At 35.0% G+C, this 23,247-nt stretch overlaps 1 protein-coding gene across 1 annotated transcript in view; it reads right to left on the bottom strand.

Moving 5' to 3' along the window:
* Positions 1–4,845: 4,845 nt before the first annotated feature.
* LOC149531985 (protein unc-13 homolog) overlaps positions 4,846–23,247 on the bottom strand; it is a 117,691-nt gene continuing 99,289 nt past the window's right edge. Inside the window, exons 22-28 of the mRNA XM_089811386.1 lie at positions 21,925–22,050; positions 17,688–17,794; positions 17,370–17,447; positions 17,137–17,232; positions 8,406–8,501; positions 8,079–8,262; positions 4,846–5,638 (exon numbers count right to left, since the gene is read on the bottom strand). Coding sequence (XP_089667512.1) covers positions 5,451–5,638; positions 8,079–8,262; positions 8,406–8,501; positions 17,137–17,232; positions 17,370–17,447; positions 17,688–17,794; positions 21,925–22,050 — 875 coding nt within the window. The 3' untranslated portion in view covers positions 4,846–5,450. The remainder of the gene's footprint in view (positions 5,639–8,078; positions 8,263–8,405; positions 8,502–17,136; positions 17,233–17,369; positions 17,448–17,687; positions 17,795–21,924; positions 22,051–23,247) is intronic.

Here is a 23,247-nt window from a genome sequence, read left to right as displayed (position 1 = left end):
TGTCCTTTAGGAAAAGGCACTAAATCCTATGTAGCATACTTCTTTAATGTTGTCATCTCTTCATTCATTGATTCCATCAAGGAATCTACATCATTCATACCCACAACCTCTCTAATAGTCATAAGTTCATCAGTGTTAGAAATCAAAGGAAATATACAACTAGAATCCATAAAAGAATATCCAAACATTTTAGGTGAATCGCCATATCTGTTAGTTCGCTACCTATCACAAGTAGACCTTTTCAAAGTCTGAGGTTGAGGTTTTCACTCTTCTCCAAAACTTTCGGAGCTACTTGAGCTCTCCTCATTATCAAGTCCATCAGGAGCTTGCAGTTCTTCTTACTTAGGGGTAAACATAATATAAACTACTTCCTTTTTTTGTCTATCTTCATTATTTGGCTACAAATCAACTATGGAAGGTTTCAACTCACAAAATATCACACTTCTATTGTAGAGTACCTTCTCTACAACTGGATCCTGAAGCTAGTAACCTTTCATATTGACACCACAACCAATAAAGAAACACTTATGTGCCTTATTCTCCAATTTTGATCTTTTCTCACTTGGCACATGAACAAATGCCTCACAACCAAAGACTTTGAGATGCCTCAATGAGGGCTTCTTGCTAGACCATGCCTCCATGGGTGTCTTCTCAACAAGTGTTGAAGTAGGAGATCCATTAATTAAAAAAATGTAGTGGCTACAACTCTAGCCCAAGACTTTTGTTCACGCCTGACATCACTCAACATACTCCTAGCCCTCTCCATCAATGTTCTATACATCCTCTATGCAACTCCATTTTACTATGGGGTGTATAGAGTTGTCTTATGTCTCTCAATTCCATGAGCCTTACAAAACTTATCATTTGTTAGAAAAAAAAACTCATTGTCATTGTCAATCCCAAAACACTTAATTTTTCAACGAGTCTAATTTTCAATCAAGGACTTAAATTCCTTAAATTGACTGAAAACTTCATATTTACTTTTGAGGAAATACACAAATGTCCTACTATAATCATTTATGAATGAGACAGAATATAAATATTTAGATATTAAAAGAACATTAACTCGATCAAATACATTTGAATAAATATAATCCAAAGCCCCATAAAACTTATGAGAACTAGAATAAAAGGAAATAGTGTTGTTTACTAGTAATACAATGTTCATAGAAGTCAAACTCCATATTACAATGATCAAGGCAATTTTCAAGGCTCTAAGACCCTTCTCACCAATGTGACCAAGTCTTTGGTGTCATAACATTGTCTTCCAAGCAAACACCTCCAAAGCATTTGCACCCTTCAGTATCTAGAAAGCATGACCAATAGATGTAGGAACAATTCTCTTCTTTTTTTCTTGATTTGATGGTGAGGATGAAGAATCCAAAACCCTTTCCTTTGACTTCATAGAAGCACTATTGCATTGAATTGTGCATGTATCCATCCTATACAAGGTGTCAATCTTAACACCCTTAGCAAGCACCATAGAGCCTCTTGTCATCTTGCATCCACCACTCGTGGAAATAACCTACACACACATCACCAAACTTACCAACTGAAAGTAGGTTTCATGCCAAACAAGGGATATGCAACATACCATCAATCCCCTCCATCCTACATCAGGGAACCTAATCTTGACTCTACCACGATCAACAATATTCAGGTGAGAATTATCACCCAGATACACCTTCCCACCATGAAACTCTTCATACTTTGAAAACCAATCTCTATGAGATGTCATGTGGAAAGAAACACCTGAATCTATCAACCACACATCTTTTGATGCTTGTGTTTCCAAGAATGCAACAAAAGAATCTACATCATCTTGTTAGGAATTTTTTAGAGTTAGAATCAAAGAAATCCTTTTTTACCTTTCTTTTTCTTCTCCTCCTTGCACTCTTTTCGAAGATGACCAAGTTTCTCACAGCTCCACATTTTTTCTTGGACTTTTTACCAGGAGATTTAGATCTCCCAAGAGACTTGGATTTACCCTTGTCATTTTTCTTTCCTTTCTCCATTTTCTACCATGAGCAACTAAGACCTCCTTAGCCATCTCGAAAGATTTTCTTCGCATCTCTTCATATGACAACGAGCCAACCACATCCTCCAATTTGAAAGTAGTTGTTGTGCTTCTAAAAACCATAATAAGGTGATCCCATGTTTCTGGCAAAGATCATAACAAAAGCATGCATTTATCTTGATCATCAATTTTATCACCAACATAATTCAATTGAGCAGCTAGCATGTTAAATGCATTCAAGTGATTAGCAACATACCCTCTTTCCTCGGTCCTCAAAGAATACTTCTTTCTTAGGAATAACTTATTTACCAAGGATTCCCCCAATAAATATCACCAAGCTTCTTCCAAAGATCAATTGTAATCTTCTCTTCATGGACATTCAGGAGCACTGAATCAGCCGAACAAAGTGGGTTAAATTACAACTATTCCCTTCCTCAATAAGGGCAAATAATGAACACATTATAACATTTTATTAAAGCATAATAAGGAACCTAGAATGAGTCGAATGCCTCCAAAATTCCTATAGTTATGGTTGTATCCTATGTAATTCCAGAACGATGAGGAGCTAAGGTGTCTCGTAACGGAGAAAAATTAAGCAACTATGCAGATTGGAAATCGCTCCTAACAGCAGGCACTTGAGCGCCCAGTTTGCAACGTATTCAACTCTTTCAGATAGACGCCCAGATTGGGGAAATAATACTGCAGATTATTTCTCTCAAAAACAACAGCAAAGGTGAACCCCCAACAAATACAAATGATGCTACGACTAATCTCCAAACCACAGGGAAGAATGGCGATCACCATCATGTGAACATGCACTAACGGTCTCTGGTAGATTAATGCCAGCAACAGGGATTTGGCGCTCACGTTTTGGTCAAATGCACAGGGTGCAATCCCGCCCAACACAAGGAATTTGGGGCGAACAAAATGTAGAATTTTCCAACGACAAAATATCCCCAATACAAATCGCACCCAACAAGGTTATGAAATGCAAATAACAGAATAATAAGTTACTAGTTACCTGGATACAAACCCCCTCCGTATAAATCCTTCTTCAGAGTTACAGTGGAAAACAATAAGAGAAAACTCCAAATTCTCCAACAGACCAATCGCTCCTCAGCCTTAGCCACAGTAGATATAGTAGGAGGAAGCATTAGATTCAAACTCAAAGATCAAATCCACTACACTTCAACAGTGGAATTAAATACACAAACTCATATCCTCACAAGATATAATTATAATTTTTAAAAATACAATTGGAAGTCTTATTTTCACTTTTTATTTGAGAAGCTTCATCTCTACGATTCTACTTTTAAGACATTAAATAATTTAAGTGAGTTTATAATAATGAAGTCTTATTAATTAATTAATTAATTAATATGAAACCATCAATTAAATTAGCATGACTAACTGCCTTGCCAAATATAGTAATTATCCAAAATAGACTTACTAAAATAACATAGTCCACAACTGAGGCCCTTAAATCTCACTACTAGCTCACAAGGGTGGTGAAGATGAACTCACCTAGCCAACAATGAGAACATTACATTGATGCTAGATCATTGATATGCAAACAAAATGAAACAACTTAGTACTATAAACAAAAATCAGAAATCTATCTAGTATCCAATATGATGATATTATCTTCTACTCCACAAGGTTGTGATCATCCATCTCAAGGTCTTCTATCATGCTCTCTAAAAAATCATCAATCTTACATGTTCGATTTCGTGTTATTATCTAAATAAAATTTTAAATATTTATAATTATTGCTAGCCAGTTTGGATTCTAGAATTTTTTTAAAAAAAATTAAAGTGTTTCTAATGTTTTATAAGTTATTAAATAAAATATTAAAATAATTTAACTGATTGTGGTTTTGATTTTTACATTTAAAAACATTAAAATGAAGGCCAACATACATGAAATTGTTTAATATTATATTTTACATTTACATTTTTTTCAAGAGACTCCAACAAGACTTCACTTTTTGGATTCAGAGACTCCAATACCCAAGGAGACCGTGACAAAGTCTCCAAACTTTTTTGAGGTCTCCACAGACAAAAAAATCTCTAGATGCATCTTCGTCTCCAAGACGAATCTCCTCATAACACTGATAAAAACCAATAAAACATGATAAGGTTGAATCACCTTATCCTAACACAACACCATGTAAGATACCCACACCTTGCACCCTCTCACACTAATTACTCACTTCATTATCCCAAAGAAGCTTAAGTCAAAGTGTAGAAAAATCTTAAAATAAGAAAATTAAATTACCGAAAAAATAAAATCCCACAATAGCAAGTTCTATCTAAAATCTTCTAAATATTAAAAATATCATTCTTATTTATTTGTGGCAAGGTAGGCAAAGTAAGGCAAGTACACTAGCAAGATGGGATGTGTACCACAAAAAGTGGGAGCACCTTATGCAAGACTACAACCCCGATACAGAAGGGTTACACCCCCTCCCTCTACGTCATCAATTATCCCACTTCACTAAAATTTAACTTTCCACAAACCAGGAAAAAAAACATGGCTACTACTTGTCAGTCAAGGCACTTGTATGTACATGAATTTGAAACCAAAATACAGTTCCATAGTTCAAATTTAACAGCTTAAATGTTCTAGAAACTAAGTTCTTCCGTTCGGCTCAAATTTAACTTGGAAATTTTAGGGATTATTCTCTCCACAATAAAAAATAAAGAAAAGAAATTGTACCTGCTTTTGAACATGAATCTTCAACAGTTCAAATTTAACACTCAAATGATTGGGAAAATGTTATTTCATACAAGCTCAAGTTTAACTTGAAAACCCAAGAAAACATCATCTTCCAAAAAAATATGAATACAGATAAATAAACATATGTAAACAATTTCATTACAACAAATTCGCATCTAATTCAATCTCAATCCGACACTTTTGAAGCTTTCTCAAAGCGTATACCAATTCATAATGCCTGTAATCCGAATAATCTATTTGTGTATAGCCATTCATATTATACAATGTTCTGTCATTAAAGTTGAACATAAAATTCCCATCTTAACCCCTCACCGAAACCAATATTGTATGGTGAATTTTGAGCATACTTCAAAAATGAATCATGAATGAAATCGTAAATCATTGCCCACCTAACTATGAATGAGATAGTACATTGTACATACATTTACAACTTTATGTAATAGCTTACAAAAAATGTAGAACATGATTTCTTTCAAGAGGATGATGTTAGTTGCACCATTTTTTATCTACATTTCCATCTTCATCTTTCTCCTGTGTACAACTTGATCATTGTTGGAAAAATTTGTCCAGAAGCATCTTCAAAATTCGCTCTGAATGTTCCCTCAAAAATAAAGATTACTCTTCCCGATTGTGAGTTGCCACACTACAAAAAATAACTCATGTTTTCCAGATTATTCTGGATCCACAACTATCCTTACCAACCCCCTTGTCTGAATTCTATAGTAGCTTCTTGTAACTTCTGTTTTAACATTCTGAAGCTTCTTTGACCATCTGTACCCCAGCGAATGGATGCACTCCTTTTGAGGAGATCAGTCATAGATGCACTTGTAAATGGAGACATGGGTGATGATTCTTTACCAGACGTATGTGTATCATCATAAGCTGCCACGAGAGAGAAACCAGGCCCACAAAGAATTTAGGGTAAGATTAGAAAAACAAAGTTTAAAACATACAATTGACCATGCAAAATTGATGAGGTGCCAAATGGATATAAAAAGGATGTACATAAATAAAACACAGGTTATCCATATGTTCATTGCATGATTTTTGAACGTTATCTGTAAAGTAATTTTGACTTAAATATCAATCACAGGAGGTCAGTTATGTTCCACAGTGGGATAATGACTTTTACTTGAGCAACCCAGTTCTATGAGGGAAATTGAATTCTCATTTTTATACATGAATGAACAATTACCAGTTAAGTTGTTATTTCATACATAAATACTGGCAGAATTAACGAAACCTGTATGTTCTACAGTTTCTGACTGGGCCTCAAGACCCAGATATAATATATATTTTAAAGCAATCATCAGTTGCTATTATGCAAATAAAATATGGGTTTTAACTCTAATCATTCAATGTGGGCATTATAAGAGCAAAGTTAAGTTTGATTTCCACTTATACTGACCCGACCAGTGAAATGAGTCAGTCTACAAAATCAGTTACTAGAAAAATCACCATTCCTAACTAAATGTTCAGGACCATTGCTATGATTCTGCAAGCCCAAAGTTTTAGGGTACGGTATAAGCAAATGCACATTAACTAAATGGACCGCCCATTTCTTCTTAACACATCAATGACCAATCCCACAGAACCGTGTACAAAAAAGATTTTCTAAATTCTACAAACTATAAGTTAAAATATGGTAGGGGATGGTTGGAGATATCAGAATACAATATTGAGGATGGAAAAAGTTTTCCGGGAAAAAAGCAATTCAAATATCTTGAACAAACTAAAAGAAGATGAAATTTTATATTTTTTATGATGATTAATCAGTATCTCCTGCAGGGCCCAGCATCAGGTTACATCTGCCACCATCTTACCAGACCTAGCGAGTAAGTCTCCAGCAAAACCTTCAAATCTAGATAACCAGCTTCATCACCTTGGTTGAAGTCACACACTGTGAGGTCTTGCGCTACAGGGACATCACGTCCAAAATTTACTGTGGTTTTTCTGGGCAGAGACGAATCAATTACTGGCACCCTGTCATCCTTAACCACTTTCACACAGGAAGTAAGGATATTACAGACTTGCAGAATTGCAAGATCCATCCAGAAGAACCCTCAACCTCAGATCTAACTAAAAAGGTGCTAAAACTGCACAATCATCTGCAGGCGGCTCACTGATCATACCCACAAACCATTAAATCAAAGCAACTACTCAGATCACTCCACCTGTAAGTTGATTGTTACCATTATACCAAACTATAATGATATTTAAGAAATCCTAGTTGAGTCTCCAGATTATTGAAACAGTTTTGAAACGGGTTAATGCTGCAATGTCATAATGAATCCAGATGAGACTGTAAACCAGAAGTTTCTACTGCAAATTTACCAGTTACAGCAGTTTTCCATGTACAATTTTCCAGTTGTTACTCTGTGAATCAGAACTGTGATTCATTAAATTGCTGTTAATCTTGCTTACTATTTAATGCATTTAATCAGAATTGCATGACAGATTGCTGATCAAAGATCAAATCATATCTGCATCTCTCCTCACAACCTATGACTATCACAAAAATTGAGAAATATTGTAAAACAGTAAATGGGATTTGGAAAGGAAGAGAGAGAAGAAACCATAGTCTTTGTTGTTTTGAATAATCTATGTACAAATTATGCAATCCTAAAACTTTCTTGCAATGAACCTTCATCAATAAATGTGAAATGTCTTCTTCAATTGGGTTTCCTCGAGAAACTTGCATCGAGCAACTTCAAGGTATCAATAAGAAAGAAAAACTTCTATTGCTCATATTTAAGAAGACCTTACATAATAAAATTAAAAACAAGCACGATCCATACATCAAGGATTTTTTTCTTAGAAAATGAGATCAAGTTTTGTACATCAAACAGACAATTGTCAACCTATGTTTGGCTTGATTATTTCTGGAGGTTATTGCCAACAGTTCATAAAGTTGACACTTCACAGAACAAATTGACATGCCAGTTTCATGTGAGTTGACATACATCCTTCGAAATAAATCTAGTAATACAATTCTAACCCAGTCCATCAGACTTTCTCCTCGTTTACTTTCAGAATGCAGTTGAACTTATTTCAAGCATTATGTTGAACTTTCAGAATGTAGTTGAACTTACTGGTAAAGAAAATAGAATTCTACATGCATCAGAAGAATCTTTGGTTATAACTTATGGATTATCAATTTACAATGTACATATTCTGATTGGGGTGATTGTGAAAGGTTGAAAGGCAGAAAGATTGTTAAATAAGAGTTAATCACAAAGATTGCAATCAAAAGTAACTTTAGAACACTAAATCCTATCATATGAGAACTTATGGATACACAATATGAGATGAGGATACAAACCTGCAGATTTGGGAAGCCTGTATTGTTTCTTAAGAAACTTTGAAGCCTCTTTGTCACTCCTATGGCACAAGACACGCAAAAGAGTGTCTGCATCTCTGGCTGATCTGTTTCCATATCTTTTGGAATCATCTCCTATAGAATTGTGTTCGCTCTCATGCATCAAACTCTCAATAATAATTTCAGTCTGCATGATTGATGAAAAATAAGCTAATTTTTCAACATCAAACTTCAAGGAAAGAGCCCTATGCTTGCTATGCACTTTAAAAAAATACAGAAAGAGTCTGTCCATAATCCCAATTTTCTATGATTTCCATTCTACAAACTCACCTTGAGACCGTATAACTTCACAATTTGATCCACTGGAGCGAATGCATTTTCTACCACATTTTTTGGAAGCCCATCTCCACCTGCCATAAAAAAATCCTACAACAAGAAATAAAACAACAATGAGAACTCAAAAGAGACATCCTGCATTAAGCCCTTATGTGTTGAGAGAACCTTTATTGGAGGATGCTGTAAAAAGCATAAATTTTCTAGATGATTAACAAAAAGAAATTTGGAAAAAGCAGAATTGCAACATTTTATCTTATGGGTGGACAAATGGCAAAAACTGCACCCTAAGCAACCTCCTTATGAATTCATGAGATTAGCTAGTGTCATTGAGGTCAATTGCTTCCTCCAATGAATTAAAAAATGTTGACAGCTTATGCAACTCGTTTAATTTGATGAGATGAAACAAACTGTTCCCACTTGAAAGGAATTGTTCCCTCCAAAGATTTTCTACAACACCTGTGAATTGTTCCATTAAAAGGCCTAGCTACTGGTTGCAAGCAAAATTACAAGTATTCTTGGTTGCAACCTTTCACTCATTTTTCAATGTCATAAACTAGAATCAACAGGATCACTATATTTCCTCAGTTAACTAGACAACAAATCTAGGTAGCCAAACTTTATCAAATTTGACTTGCACCAGCCATTTAAATAATCTAATCTTTGTTAGAGTGGTGGTTGTCTTTGCACCAAACAGTCAACCTATTAATGCCCAATGCAACCACTAGACTTATAGAAGACACAGGAGGCTGTTAAACCATGTTACAAATCCCAAAGGGAGATGTAGGCATTAGTCCAATAATCCCTCCCTTAGCATCCCCCGAGAGGATTTGCACCTATGACCAAAATCTGATAACACTTGTTAGAGGGGTGGTTGCCATTACACCAAAAGATCAACCTGTTAATACCCGATACAACCACTAGACTTATAGGAGACACAGGAGGCTGTTAAACCATGTCACGAATTCCGAAGAGAGATGTTGGCAATTAGTCCAGCAATCTTTTCTTATTTACCAAAGTTATATTCACTTATAGTTCCAATCAACTCCTACTTAAGAAAGCTAAGATTTAAATTCACTTTTATTGAATTAATTCTATAAAACAAAGATAAATTTAACTAAAGAAAGATTATATTGTATTCATGGTTGCAACCTTTCCTTCATTTTGCAATGTTTGTGAGTGAATGTCAAAACTAGAATTAGCAGGGTCACTATATTTCCTTAGTTCACTAGAACAAGTAATCTAGGTAGCCAAACTTCCATCACATTTGACTAGCACCAGACATTTTAAATAATGTCATCTTTTCTTATTTACCAAAGTTATATTCACTTGAAGTTCCAAATCAACTCCTACTTCAGAAAGCTAATATTTAAATTCACTTTTACTGAATCAATCCTATAAAACAAAGAAGACTTCAACAAAAGAAAAATACTATTGTGATTTTAAAAGAAAAGTAAAAAAGATAACAAGAGATTTGAGGTAAAAAGTGAGTCCGTAATTGTAGAAGCTTGGAATAAGCAGAGTTTAAAGTGTTGTGCCCACGTCTTACATGTCCATGATGTAACCAGCTTTTAAACAACTCAAAACTGTGTTTGCAAAGTCACCCATGGTTTATTTTTAGAAATATGAATGTCATAAAACCAAATAAAGAGTAATACACTTTTTCTTTTCTCTTTTAAAGCTCGCTTCAAAACAATATCCTTTGGAAAATCACATAGGTTTAGTGATTCTTAAGTTGATGGAGGCCAGTTAATCATTAAGTGATTTCTACAAACTTACTACTATCATAGCAACATAACTTTGCTGTAAATTCCTAGCCCAAACGAAGATGACTTGATGCACTCTAAAAAATGCTCTATTGCTAGAGGAAAGCCCATAACTTGGTAGAGTTGTTTGACTCACCGTCAAAGATTTTAGGGTTCTATATTCTCTTTTGTAGAGCTTGGAACCAATGTAGGAAGTCACTAGTAGTTCTCTTCAAAGAACCATTTGTTTAGGTTTATCGATTATTATAGGTTAGGCAATCTTCTATATTTTAAGTTGCTTCTCTTATATCTTGACTGTGAGGTTCAATGGAAAGAAGATTTCCAAAACTTTCCTCTATCCTTCAAGAGAACTCATAAATACAAATTCATGAAACAACCAGAAAAACAACCCAAAATATTACCATTTGGTTTTCATCCCTTAATTTAATATAAATAAGGGAATGAAACATGCAATTGATTTTAGTCTAGGTCTGGTCTGGTCTGAGTTCGAATTTTGTCCCAATGGATTTGAGCAAGGTCCCATTCAAACCCTATGGATCTATCCTGGGTGAACATGTATGAATTTGGTGAGTATCTGCGCCAATTTACCAACTCTGCCCGCTTTAAATTTTTACATTTACCCTCTAAAAAGTGCATTTCCTATCATCTAGGTTTAATTGATTATTAAAAGGCTAAGTTGTCTTTTGTATTTTAAGTTGACTTCCCCTCTAACTTGACTACAACGATCCATTGTAAAACTGAAGCTTTCCAAAAGATTCTTCTACTCTTCCAAAGAAAGGACTCCATAAATACGGTCATAAAAACAACCCTAAAGATTACTATTTGGTTATTGTCCCCTATTAGAACATAAAACAAAACATTACTCTATGTTATCACTCCAGCCCCTCTAGAGGTCAGCTCTCAATATGGTCTGGCCAGGGTTCAAATTGTGCATTCTGTTCTATGTGGATTTAGGCAAGGTTACAATTGAATTCTCCAGGCCCGTCCCAGGGAAACCTACACAAAATTGGTAGGTACCTTAACAAATTTATCAATTTTACCCATTTATTTTTTTAAGTTTTTCCCTAAAACATGGTATACACAAAAATGATGTCCTTTATTGCTGAACTTATTTTCTTGCTTGCCATCACACAAATATAACCAAAGATTGTTCATTGCATGTTCCAAACTGGTTATTGTGCTATTACTACACTTTTGCAAGAGTTATTTTGTTTTCAAGAGATTGATGAGCAAGATTTCCTCAAAAGATGTAGGTTTTTACAAGTTTTGGGTTTTCTTTCCTACATTTTCTTTTTATAGATAGCTCACTTGTTTTGAAGATTTCAGTTCTTCCAGGTATCTAAAACACATGCTTAATTTTTTAAAATTATTTGACTATTAAGTTGTATTTATATATTTCTATTTCATTCGTTTCAAGTTTCAACTTTTTGGATGCGTTGATTGTTGAACTTGGTGTCTTAGGTATTACAATGGCAATCAGTTCTAGCTTTGTGAGGTGACCTTGCTTCAAAACAGACCCAAACTCTCCCCTTTGGAGATTAAGTTTCGATTAATAGTTAATGCGAGGTTAGATATTCAAGTGAAAGGTCATTTGTGCAAGATCCCTATACAACACATCAAATTTTGACCAGACAAAGATGGTGATCGCATTCCAAACACACTAGTCTTCATATATATCAAAGACCAATAATAAGAAAATCAAGCAACATGTCATTAAAAACTATCATTTGTTGAAGACAGAATCTCAAGGGATAGATTCCCCTCCACTGCCTTCTCATTTTTGATCTATAGAGAGCTATCCATTTTTGTTCTAACGTGAAGAACAATTTATGACCTCTACACATAAAGTGATCAAAGGGGCCGCTAGAAATGGTATTTCCTAATGAGTCTTGAGAAATTGGCAATCAACACATAGCGAGATGTGCCTATAAGAATGGATTGTCATTCAATGTTGTTTTCTCACCATACTGGCAACAAATTGTGACATCAAATAATGAGGCTCCAAAAAGATACAAGGGCCCAAGTTTTGAGAATGTGCAACTCCTTGTTGCAAAAAGAGGTAAAATTGTAGAGGTCTCCTTGGAGCTGACAAGAGATTCAGAAGGTGAATCAGGGGCATCCATTGTTTCCTATGGATGGAAAGATACAAAAAATTGGCCATTGATCAATGTTATTGCATCATCCCTTAAAAGGGTAATGTTTTCAAGAGTAATGTATTGTGAGGGGGAGTTAAAGGGTGGTGTATTTATTGCTAACATTCTTTGTTAAGTCATTGAGGAAGTCAGACCTCTACATGTTATGCAAGTTGTAACAAGCAATGTAAAAAATGTAGAGTGACTACGCCTATCTTATCAGTTAAGGATCAATTTCTAGACGCTTTGTGCTGTCCACTCCTATGTTCCACACCATTTTAGGGACAGGGACGGAGGGATGGCAGGGGACACGTTTCTGGGATGTTTCCTGAAGGGCCAAAAATGGGGCAGAGTAGGGGACAGAAGTATACAAATTATATATATATATATATATATATATGAATTTTTCAAAAATATATTAAGATATTAAAGATAGAGAGAGGGAAAGAGAAAAATATGTCAGTAGTTGATAACAATAAGACAATAAACAAATAAATCACAAGTTCACAAGTTACAACAGTAGTATAACAGCACAAATGATAATAGCAGCAGTATACATCAGTAAAACAGAATTATAACAATAGTCTCAAATATAAAACCATGGTCTATCAATATAGATATCCAAACCAAAATGTCTCTAACATGTACCCATAAGTCTCACACATCAAAATATAACAGGCTATAAGCATAACCAACAAAGCTAAGGCATTTTTATTTAATATATAAAATTTACCACCATATTTTTATTTAATACATCAATCTTAAATAGGTTTATTACAGTCACTATTTAAAAAATAGTTTTTTATTAGATTTATAATTTTAATAGATTTTAAAATTTATTATTTAATATATAAAATTTGATATTTACATTTTAATTTAAATTGAATTTTTAAACATTTGATCACTTTTTTTTGCCAATTCTTTTCCCATGCCAAAATTCATTTGAATTTTATTGTCTATGGACACGAACTCGAACCCTGTGCCCCCCAAATTGCTGCTTTGGAAAACAGTATTTTTAAAACACACGTGTTTTCTTTTAATGCAAAGACCCATCTGAATTTGTAGGGACACTTTTTTGTTTCAGGGATGGAAAGGGGACGTTATGGACATCTCCTAGGCATTTGTCAAGAGACATTTCCCGTCGTTTTTAAAAATTGGTCACTGTTATGAGAGGTTTCCTTTTCATCCCATTGTCCCCAAAATGTTTAAGGGGCAAGAGACAAGTCTCCTAGGGACAAGAAACACATCCCCTATAACATAGGTCCACTCCCTCAACCATATGCTACAAAAAATTGGCACCAAAATTGATTAGATTTAAGGCTTATGAGATCCAAATATTCATCACCCACCACCATATGCCTCATTCTATTAAAAAATTTAACATTATTTTATTTTATTTCTTGGAAAAAAATATTTTAATCTTCAAACGGGTTGTTGAGACCAAAGTAACGATAATCGCGCTGAAATCGCGTGAATCGCCGATTCAGCGATCAGATTCATGCACCCCGATTTTTTTGGAGTCGGAAATCGTGATCGGCGATTTCATCGGGTGAATCGCCTGTATCGGCGATTCACTCAAAAAATCGCCTGAATCGCCATTAGAAATCGCCAAAAATCGGCTGGCAACAGCATGCATGTTTAGTTGGAAATAATAAAAAAATCACTTATGTTTTTTGCTTTCTTTTTTACCTTTCCTCTTTGTTATAACCCTAAAGGGCCTTCTAACTGTTAAGCATGACTAGAAGAGAGGAGAAGAGAAAAGAACCATAGGTTATTAAAAAAAAAAAAAAAAAAAAAATGACGACAAATAAAAAATGTTTAGAATGCATAACGGATGATGCCCAAGGGAAGGGAAAGACATAATCAGGTAGTAAAACATCAGCGGTTCCCAGAAAGAGTGTGGGATCAGAAGAAAATCACAAAAACACTGTGTTCCATATAGTTTTGTGTGGGTTTCAGAGTGCAAATTTGGTTTTGGCGACAAGGGCGCTGCCCCTCGACCCCGCCCTGTATCGCGACAGGGAGCGCGCTCGCTGCGGTTATCAGTCGTGGGAAGTCTCACCAGTTGATGAGACCTGAAGCTGTTGCAGGCATGGAGTGTCTGTGGTGGAGAGAACAAAAGAGCAAGCCTTTCGAGAGGGGTGATATGCTTTGAAGCACTTGGAGTAGGTGTTGGATGTGAAGTTGTCTTATAAAAACTCTTTACCCCATGTGGTAAACACAAACTTCCATGTTTATATATGTTAAGTTTCAACTTCTATTTGATGATGTTATAGTGTGTTTAAGTTATATTCAATAAAGGGTGCATGAAATAAGTCTTAAATTGTTAAAATCTCTACATTTAAAGAGTTTTTTCAAATTTGTCGATTCACCGCCGATTCACCCCCGATTCACAATTCGATTCGGCCGTGCCGATTCCGATACGATTCCGATTCTCGTTACTTTGGTTGAGACTGATTTGCCTCCACCATAATTATATAAAGACTTGTGATGGTTCAAGAGGCACTTTCTAACATGGTCATCAACCAACACTGGTCAATATAGAGGCAATCTAGCACTACAAGGGTACCAAAGATTAAAAAAATAATCCTAGATAAAAAAAAATGGAGGAATCATGTTGAGCATCTCCTTAGTATCATTGAGCCCATACTAAGGATGATCCATTATCCCGACATGGGATAGGCCTTGTTTGGGCAAGGAATGTGATGGCATCAACTTAGTAATTAAGAGAATGAAAGTCATGATGAATGACAATTATCAAGATCCTACACAAAATTCTTCAAAAAAATACACGTAATCATTGAAGAGTAATGGAATAAAACAAACACTCGACTATATCTTCTTGCCTTTGCACTAAGCCCCAAGTATTGAAGTGTTGAGATCCTTTTTATGACATTAGAACTACAACCTCCAATATTATAGTGTTGAGATCCTTTGCAGCTTTTTCTTGAGGAAAAGTTTCAAGGAATTTTTTAGGATGAGGGTCTGAAATTTGAAAGTAACCACAACATGTTACAATAGGAATCTTCAAATTAATGGAAAAGATAGAATCCTATCCATAAGCTAGATGACAAGGGGAGGTTTCAAAGGATGACTTATCCACTTAAACCAAAGTACACTTCACAACAAAATGTGTTTATTGAATGGTATTATTATCATGAATTTTCCTAATTATTTCCATCAATTTCTTGTTTGGTGGACTCCTAGCTTACCGAATCGCTTTGCTAAGGGCCGAAGGTAGAGGCAGAGGCGTCTGGAAGCTCGAAGCGCCTAGAAGACCCTGCGAAAGTGTGCAAGAAGCACTTCCGAAGCCTTTGGATGCTCATAGAAGCACTTCCTTCAGCATCTAGAGGCCCAGGAAGTGCTTCTATCGGGCTTTCTTGGGCATCCAGAAGCTTCCCCGAGCCCTAGTCCTTTTTGGATGCCCAAAACACTTAAAAACAAAATTTTACATGTGCACAAAGAACTCCTAATAGGGTGGACCCCTAGAAAGGGTATTTGTAAGCTCCTAATATGGCAACATTTTAATTGTAGTGAAAGGCTTGTGGGTATCATTCCCACCACATTTTTTACCTTCTAATAGGTGTTTTTCACAATACCAAAATGATTGTGTTATATGTTGTGTTTTAACGATTGATTGGTAAATTAAGTTTGTTCGTTGCAACAGTCATTTGATTAATGTTCTAGAAAGTAAAGTTTGATTAGTAGTTTGAATTATTAGCTTACCTGTTGTAACAAGTGGTATTGAAGCTTGGTCACAAGTTCAAATCTCCTCAAGTAACACTGGGGGGAGGATTGTTGGACTAACCACCAACATTCGCCTTCGGGGATTCGTGACATGGCTTAACCACCTCCTATGTTCTTAAAGTCTAGTGGTTGTATTAGGCATTGACAACTCTCATTTGGTGCAACAACAACCCTAGCTTGTAATACTTGTGTTTTGTCACATAAGGAGGATGAGTACAAGTGTCAGCCAAGCTTTGGAATGTAGCCCCTGAATGTGCAAATTTGGATACAACATTTCAAGATCTTACTACAATCGTAGATGATGATGATGATGATGATAGCATTATGGCACATGGCGCATCTAGCACAAGTGGAAATGCTTTTGGTTCAAACGATCTTGAACTTGCAAAAGTTGGAGATGATGAAAATGTAGATTTTCTTGAGAATCCTTATGATTCTGAATCTGATTTGTGAATCTTGATTCTTGACTCTTGATTGATCAACAATGAATTATGAACTAAGTTTTGATTTTGTAATTCAAATTGCATTGGAATCTTGAACATGAGTAATTTACTAATTAGTTATTTCAAACCGTATATTTGTGTTTGTGAAGTTTGAAATTGAAATATTACTGGTGAAGTATTATACTATGGAATGATTTATTTTTGTATTTTTCTTGCATTTCTTTGCGTATGTGTGTGTGTGTGTATAAAACGTATACACACAAACACATTCAAATGCATCCGAAATAAAAAAAAATCATGCATCCACCCATCCAATTCTCGCATCCGCATCAGCATCAGCAACTTAGCTGGACTCTACTAATCTGCTTCCTTGTGTTCAATCATCACATGGTTATCATAAGCCCATTCATTAGATGCAATGGAAGAAAAAGTAAGGTCATTAGTGCATATCAATGTATATGAGATTCCAAACCTAATTATTATGCATTCATGAGCATAGAAATACCTATTGAGAAAAAACAATTATTGAAACTAAATAAAAAGCATACTTTTCCAATGATGATTCAAGTTCTTCCAAAATTATCTTTGACTGTTACAACTATTAACTATGCACAGAAAATTCACAGTTTACAATACACACCTTTAATATTTGCAAATCTTCTGCAAGCAATCTTTTATCATCTTGAGAAAAGACCCGTGAAGGGCCCCCATCCAGCAATACCCGAACAAAACCATCCTGCAATATTTATAACTATTGTAAGGACTTATGAAAATGAAATTTAATAGATGCTAGAAATCAAAGCGTAAGCATGCATCACAAATAATTTTTTTTTCACAACTCAAGACAATATTAAAATTAGCCTGGAGACAAACCAAAGAGGCTTGAAGAAGCCCAGTAACAACTTGATCTCTAAGAGGACCTGCAATGACATCACATAGTTGTCCAAGTACCTGCCAAAGAGCCATTATCAAAAGTCAATGCAAATCTCTCAATTTCCAGGGTCTGCAGACTATTGCCTAAAAGTTATGTACATGTTCAAGTAGTTAAAGAAGGCATTCTGTAAATTTGTCTCTAAATGCTTTTTTCATGTGAGAAATGTCTCCCACTTTCCCCCAAAATAGATAACTATATATATTGTAGACACTAGACAGGCATACAATAGATGCTTCAAAAAGACTAAACCATCTTACCGAATCAAGAACTTGAATGACACTTTCTATTCGAGCTTGTGAGACACTGCCTCTGTAGAGATTGTCTATGAATCTTTCTCGCATATCCCAAAAGATTATCTTAACACCTGCAAAGAAAAAGGAGAAAGCCAATTCTTGAATTATAATTTAAAACAGGAGTACACTTTTGTTATTCCAAATTCTTACATGCTCTAATTTAATTGCAACGCAAAAGAAGTAATGGAATTTCTATTCACATACAAATAAGATGAAAGTTGACCTCTTGGAATCAAGACTTAACATACATGCCAAAAGAAAATAATCTATAAACTGTCTAACAACGTTGCCCAACTAGTTGCACAGAGCCACAAAGGACTATAAGAATATGAAGCGGGAAAGTTCATGAAAACAAAAATAATTATACACTAATATCAAACACTTTCTTTAAATTTTAATTAGAAAAGGAAACAGCGAGCTCAAATGACCTTGAGGCTAATACAAATTTATGTTTTAGACTAGATAGTAAGTGGGATGAGCACTTCAATATGAAAAAGTTAAAACCGATAACAAGGGCAAGCTAAGTTTACATACATATTATATCCTCGTATGTGAATCATTAAATTGTCACTCAAATCTTAACTAGTATTAAGCTGTTAAGGTTGTATTCATTAGGCTGGGTTGTTGCTAGTATTGTTGACAACTTAGTTCATCAAAGCAAACATCTCATCATGTAAATTTATATTCAACAAAGTTTCGAAACAATGTAGCTCTAGATGATAACCTTTGTAACTTATTTATTAGAGTGTATATCAAAACTCTTTTATCATCAATTTGTATCCAATCATTATCTGGCATATGTTTGTACATGCTTGCTGAAATGTTGTAAATACACTAACAAATAGGATTGCTCAATTTTACCAATTGAGGCCTTGAATGTCTTTACACGTATTCGAAGTAAATACACAGTATAATTTCACTAGAGGATCTCAGGTGATCATTTTAGTACTTTCCTTCCCATGCCTCAAGAGACCTGTCCAGATTGGTCGAGACATGGATCAGCATCGCCTACTAAATGTTATCATCTTGGAGTTTGCATACCACTTGCTGAAATTTGCAGGAATAAATAATAAAATACAATCTTTCAGTTTTTTTAGATCAGAATACTAGTGAATCAAGTTATAAACTAGCAAAGATCTCTACAAGAATGTAAATTCACTAACTATAAGTTTCATTCTTATCAAAACTTTGGCTAGACTTGTTTACACCCTGTCATGTTTATCTTATCCACCTCCTTTCCCCCTAATATGTGTTTAAGACCCTTGTTTAGCCCATAACTTTCTCCTCAATGTCTAACTACACACGAACACCTCTGATAATCTTATCTATCTCCCAATTCTCCCCAAAAAATCTAGGCAACATAGCATTAAATATTCGATGCATAACCCATGATATATCCCAACTATTGCCATCATCCCTTGACCAGCAAGGCCAGCTTTCTTGAGATTTGCCACCAAAATTAATGGACACTTAATTTATGTCCCATTTTACATAGCCTGGATGTTCATTTGCCATAGAACCCTCTCAAAACATATAAATTAACCCATCAAATACACAAGTATACCACCTTGAAACATCAGCTTTCTTAAGCAAGTGCTATCTCCATCCATCCATTCTTGCAAGCACCCTTTAGAGAGAACAGGTTGACATAAAGGTTTACCATAGGAGGTCTTGAAATTTGGAGTTCCCTCTGTTTGGTCAAAATGCTCTCTTCTGGCTCATCCATCTCACTTGTACCCTAGTTTCTTTTCATGCCCAAATGTACATTCTACCTCGAGTTAGCTTTTCGGACTTGGGGTTTTAATTTAACCACCTTTGTTGTGACTTGCCACACTCACCTATTTTGCATACTTAACACTTTCCTATTTGCCAATATGAATTATTTGTTCAAATTACTCAAAGGAGGGCTGATTGAGAACAAATAAACATGATTGCTTTGTTTCTCTAGTTTACAGGTAATTCTATGCAGATTTGGAGCAGATGAGCACACATAACACACATTGCAAAATGTAGAACTGAAAATGACTGGAACTTTTAGAGCATTCAGTTATTGTGTCGAATGCTACTGAACACACCATGTGATCTACCCAACTTTTGGTAAATTGACAAACTTTAATTATTGGTTATGTTGTCCAAGAATAAATATAATTTGAAAAGAGAAAAATAAAAATTAATTAATTTAATTAAAAATAAAATAAAATAATAAAATAACAAAACAGTCACTTCATTAAATAATAGAGTTTTACAACAGTTGCAAATATTACATATGGCATAATCTTTTAGATAATGGCTGAAGGTCTGTATAAGGAGGTTGATGGTCTCCAGCAAGGCATGAATTCTATGAGAAATTGCAGTGTATAATGAAAATCTGAGGGTTGAAACCGTCAGAAAATTGACTAGAGTTAGATAAAAAGTTAAAACCTAACTCTTTCTAAGGGTGGATTTGATCAGGATTTACAATTGGGCGTCATAGGAAAACAGAAATTTGTGATGTCTTCCTTAGAAGACAAATTTGCAGAACAAAGTAACTGCAGATACTGAGACAGGTCTTAAAACCAAAGTAATGGAGTGAATCACAATGTGGCAAAGGATATTGGCGCAGTTCTCAGAACATCTGGATTTGACTAGTGCTAAGCGTGTGGAATTTTTGGGCACAGCTTACAACTTTCTGGGATACCTTCTGTCTCCACACAGTACTCTTTAACAGCATTACTACATCAGTGTGGTCTCCTTGGTGGGAAACGAATCCTCCACATATTTCATCGGGCAATCTTCCATTTGCAAAGCTGATAAAATTTGTGCGGGTCCTTGATGAGAGTATTGGCGTGGAGATTCTTGATCAACTATGTGTTGCTTGATGTAAAGAATAGACCAGGTGTACCAGGTATTGAGGACGATAAAATAGAAATTGATTTTTGAGGTGCTATCATTACTGGTATAACTTCTAGTTATTGTTCGGGGAAATTGTAAAATAGTATTTGCATCTGCTTTCCTTTCTGGTTTAGTTTAACCATATGCTAATTATAATACTAGTGACTGGAAACACTAAATGTTATTAAATCTCCAAACTGATTAGAACAGTATCTTCATACTTCCTGCTTTGTTTATAGATTCAGGCAGAATATTTTATCTCCAAGTTTGTACTCAAGATGCACACTGTAATTCCTGTCTGAAGCATCTGCATACAATTCTGAAGTGTGTAATTTCTGACTTTAGCTAATTATTGAACTCATTAATCCAAATCAAATCTCATTTGAAATCTTGTTGTTGCTCTAGAGTTTATGCTATTAATTATGCCCATTGGAGAACTTAAGCATTCCTGTTTGCAAGAATTATTGAAACTTAGCCATTCCATTTCATGTCAACTGTTTGTCAAAATTATGAGTGCAAAATTTGTGGAAAAATCAGAGGGGTCTTTATAGACCACTTTGTTAGATGGTTTGTGTTAGAGTTTTAAAGCTTCGCCAAAAAATTTCCCAGGTCATTCTCAACTCAAATCATCCTTTAATTTCAGGATATTACAAGGATAGCTATTCCAATTTCTCAATTTTTGTCTACTTTCTTCATATTTTTTTTTTCTTTAACCACCTTTCCTCTCTTGCATCTCTGTTTGTGTTGACTGAGATCAAGAGGCAGGCATTTACAGGATCCAAACAGCTCAAGAACCATTAATCTGAGTTCGGAAGTATTCTGACACAGTGCTAAACTCAACCAGTATGTGTGTTTCTAGTCCCAGAACTTATGTTTGTTAGTTAAACCAAGTTATGACTGTTTAGTTTTCTTTGTAATTTAAATCTGATTGGATCTATAACTGAAAAATACATAATGAAAGAACAAACTCAGTTCTTAAAAACATCATATACACATTAGGGATTTTTTTTTCTTTCAAGTACATTCTAAAAACAAACCATTTCTCTGCTCTAGTTGGAGTATAAATTTTAGTTGATAAAAACTTTGTGTATGCGTGTGTATATAAACCCCAAGGACATGTCTTCCTTAAACCCAATGACTTCTCAGTGGACTGGGTCGACACAAAGGCAATCATGGACTAATTTAATTAGACATATAAAAAGAAATGTTCGTGTAGATGGTCAGTATCTATAAGGCCTACTTTCTGTGTGAACACACCAGTATTTTTTTGTGCACATAGTTTTATTTTGTTTGAATGAACAACAGTACAAATAATACCAAACACATATACCTGTAAAATCACACATTTTTTTTATAGCTGCATCGATAACCTTTCTTGTTTCATCAAACATAGTAGAGAACCCATCCATCAGATTGTCAGAAGAGCACTTGATATCATCATCAATTGACCTTCGCCCTACCAAAGAAACAAAGAAATCAAATATTCAAAACATGAACAACCATTTCTATGCTAATGTATAATGTTCTAATGCTCTTGGAAACACCCATCTCAATATCATAATAGTAGGACAAGGCTCCCATGCTAACAAAATTTTGAAATCCAAAGGACACTCAAAAGTCAATGATTTTCTATCACTGGCAACTCAAAAAAAATCCCCAACAATAACAATATGATACACAATGTCTTTGGCTATGAGGTCAAACTTCTCTGAAAAGGCTTTTGTTTTGGTTTCCCTGGAATGGCACCCCCCATTTCCCTACCACCTGTAAATGGTTTCGGATCCCATCCATGCCTTGATTTGGTAATAAATCTGGTTTAAGAAATGTTGCAGGCTTTCCAAGGATTTGGTAAATTGTCATATCTACTATGGGTCTTGAAATGCATAAGAGAAACCTTCAGTGCCATTAATCAAAATTTTAGGGCAACTCTGCAGGAACAAAAATTGTTGTGATAATGGGGTTCAGCTCTCAATTAACCCCTAGGGACAGTGTTAGTCAATTAGAGATGTATAATAAAAAAGGTGTGTCCTATTCAAAATGTATTTGGCTTTGTGGTCAAACTTGTATGAAATGCCTCGAGTTTTGGTTTCACTAAAATGGCACCTCCCATTTTCTTACCATCTGCAATGGTTTGGGATCCCACCCCTGCCTTTATTTCGTAAGAAATCTGGTTTGAGAAATGTAGAGGAGCTTTCCAACAATTAAGTAAATTGTCGTATCTACCTTGGATCATGAAATGAATTAGAGAAACCTTCAGTTTCCATTAATTAATATTTTGAAACAGCTATGCAGGAAGCGAATATTGATGTGATAATAGGTTTTAATTCCCAAATAACACCTGTGAATGGTGTTAGTCAATTTGATAATATTGTAATTTAAAAAGTGTGGATCCTATTCTCAGGAGGCATGGCTAATAAAATCCAAAGACTCTCAAAAGAGAACTCAAGCAGAAGGGATTGGTGGAGCTTCTAACAACAACCACAGCGAAATACAATGCTGGTAATCATCAATACCAAATCAACAACATGACCTCTATTAAGAAGCTCTTAGAACAAAGCTGGACGAACTTGAGGTTGAATGGAAACAATTTGGAGTGATCTTTATGTAGACTTCTCACAAAGTACTGTGGACTCATCTATGTGGTCATTTGATC

This window comes from Cupressus sempervirens, chromosome 11 (assembly GCF_028749045.1).
Source record: "Cupressus sempervirens isolate cs-2001-9-10 chromosome 11, ASM2874904v1, whole genome shotgun sequence".
NCBI classification, from domain to species: Eukaryota; Viridiplantae; Streptophyta; class Pinopsida; order Cupressales; family Cupressaceae; genus Cupressus; species Cupressus sempervirens.
This window is presented reverse-complemented; position numbering and strand designations above follow the sequence as displayed.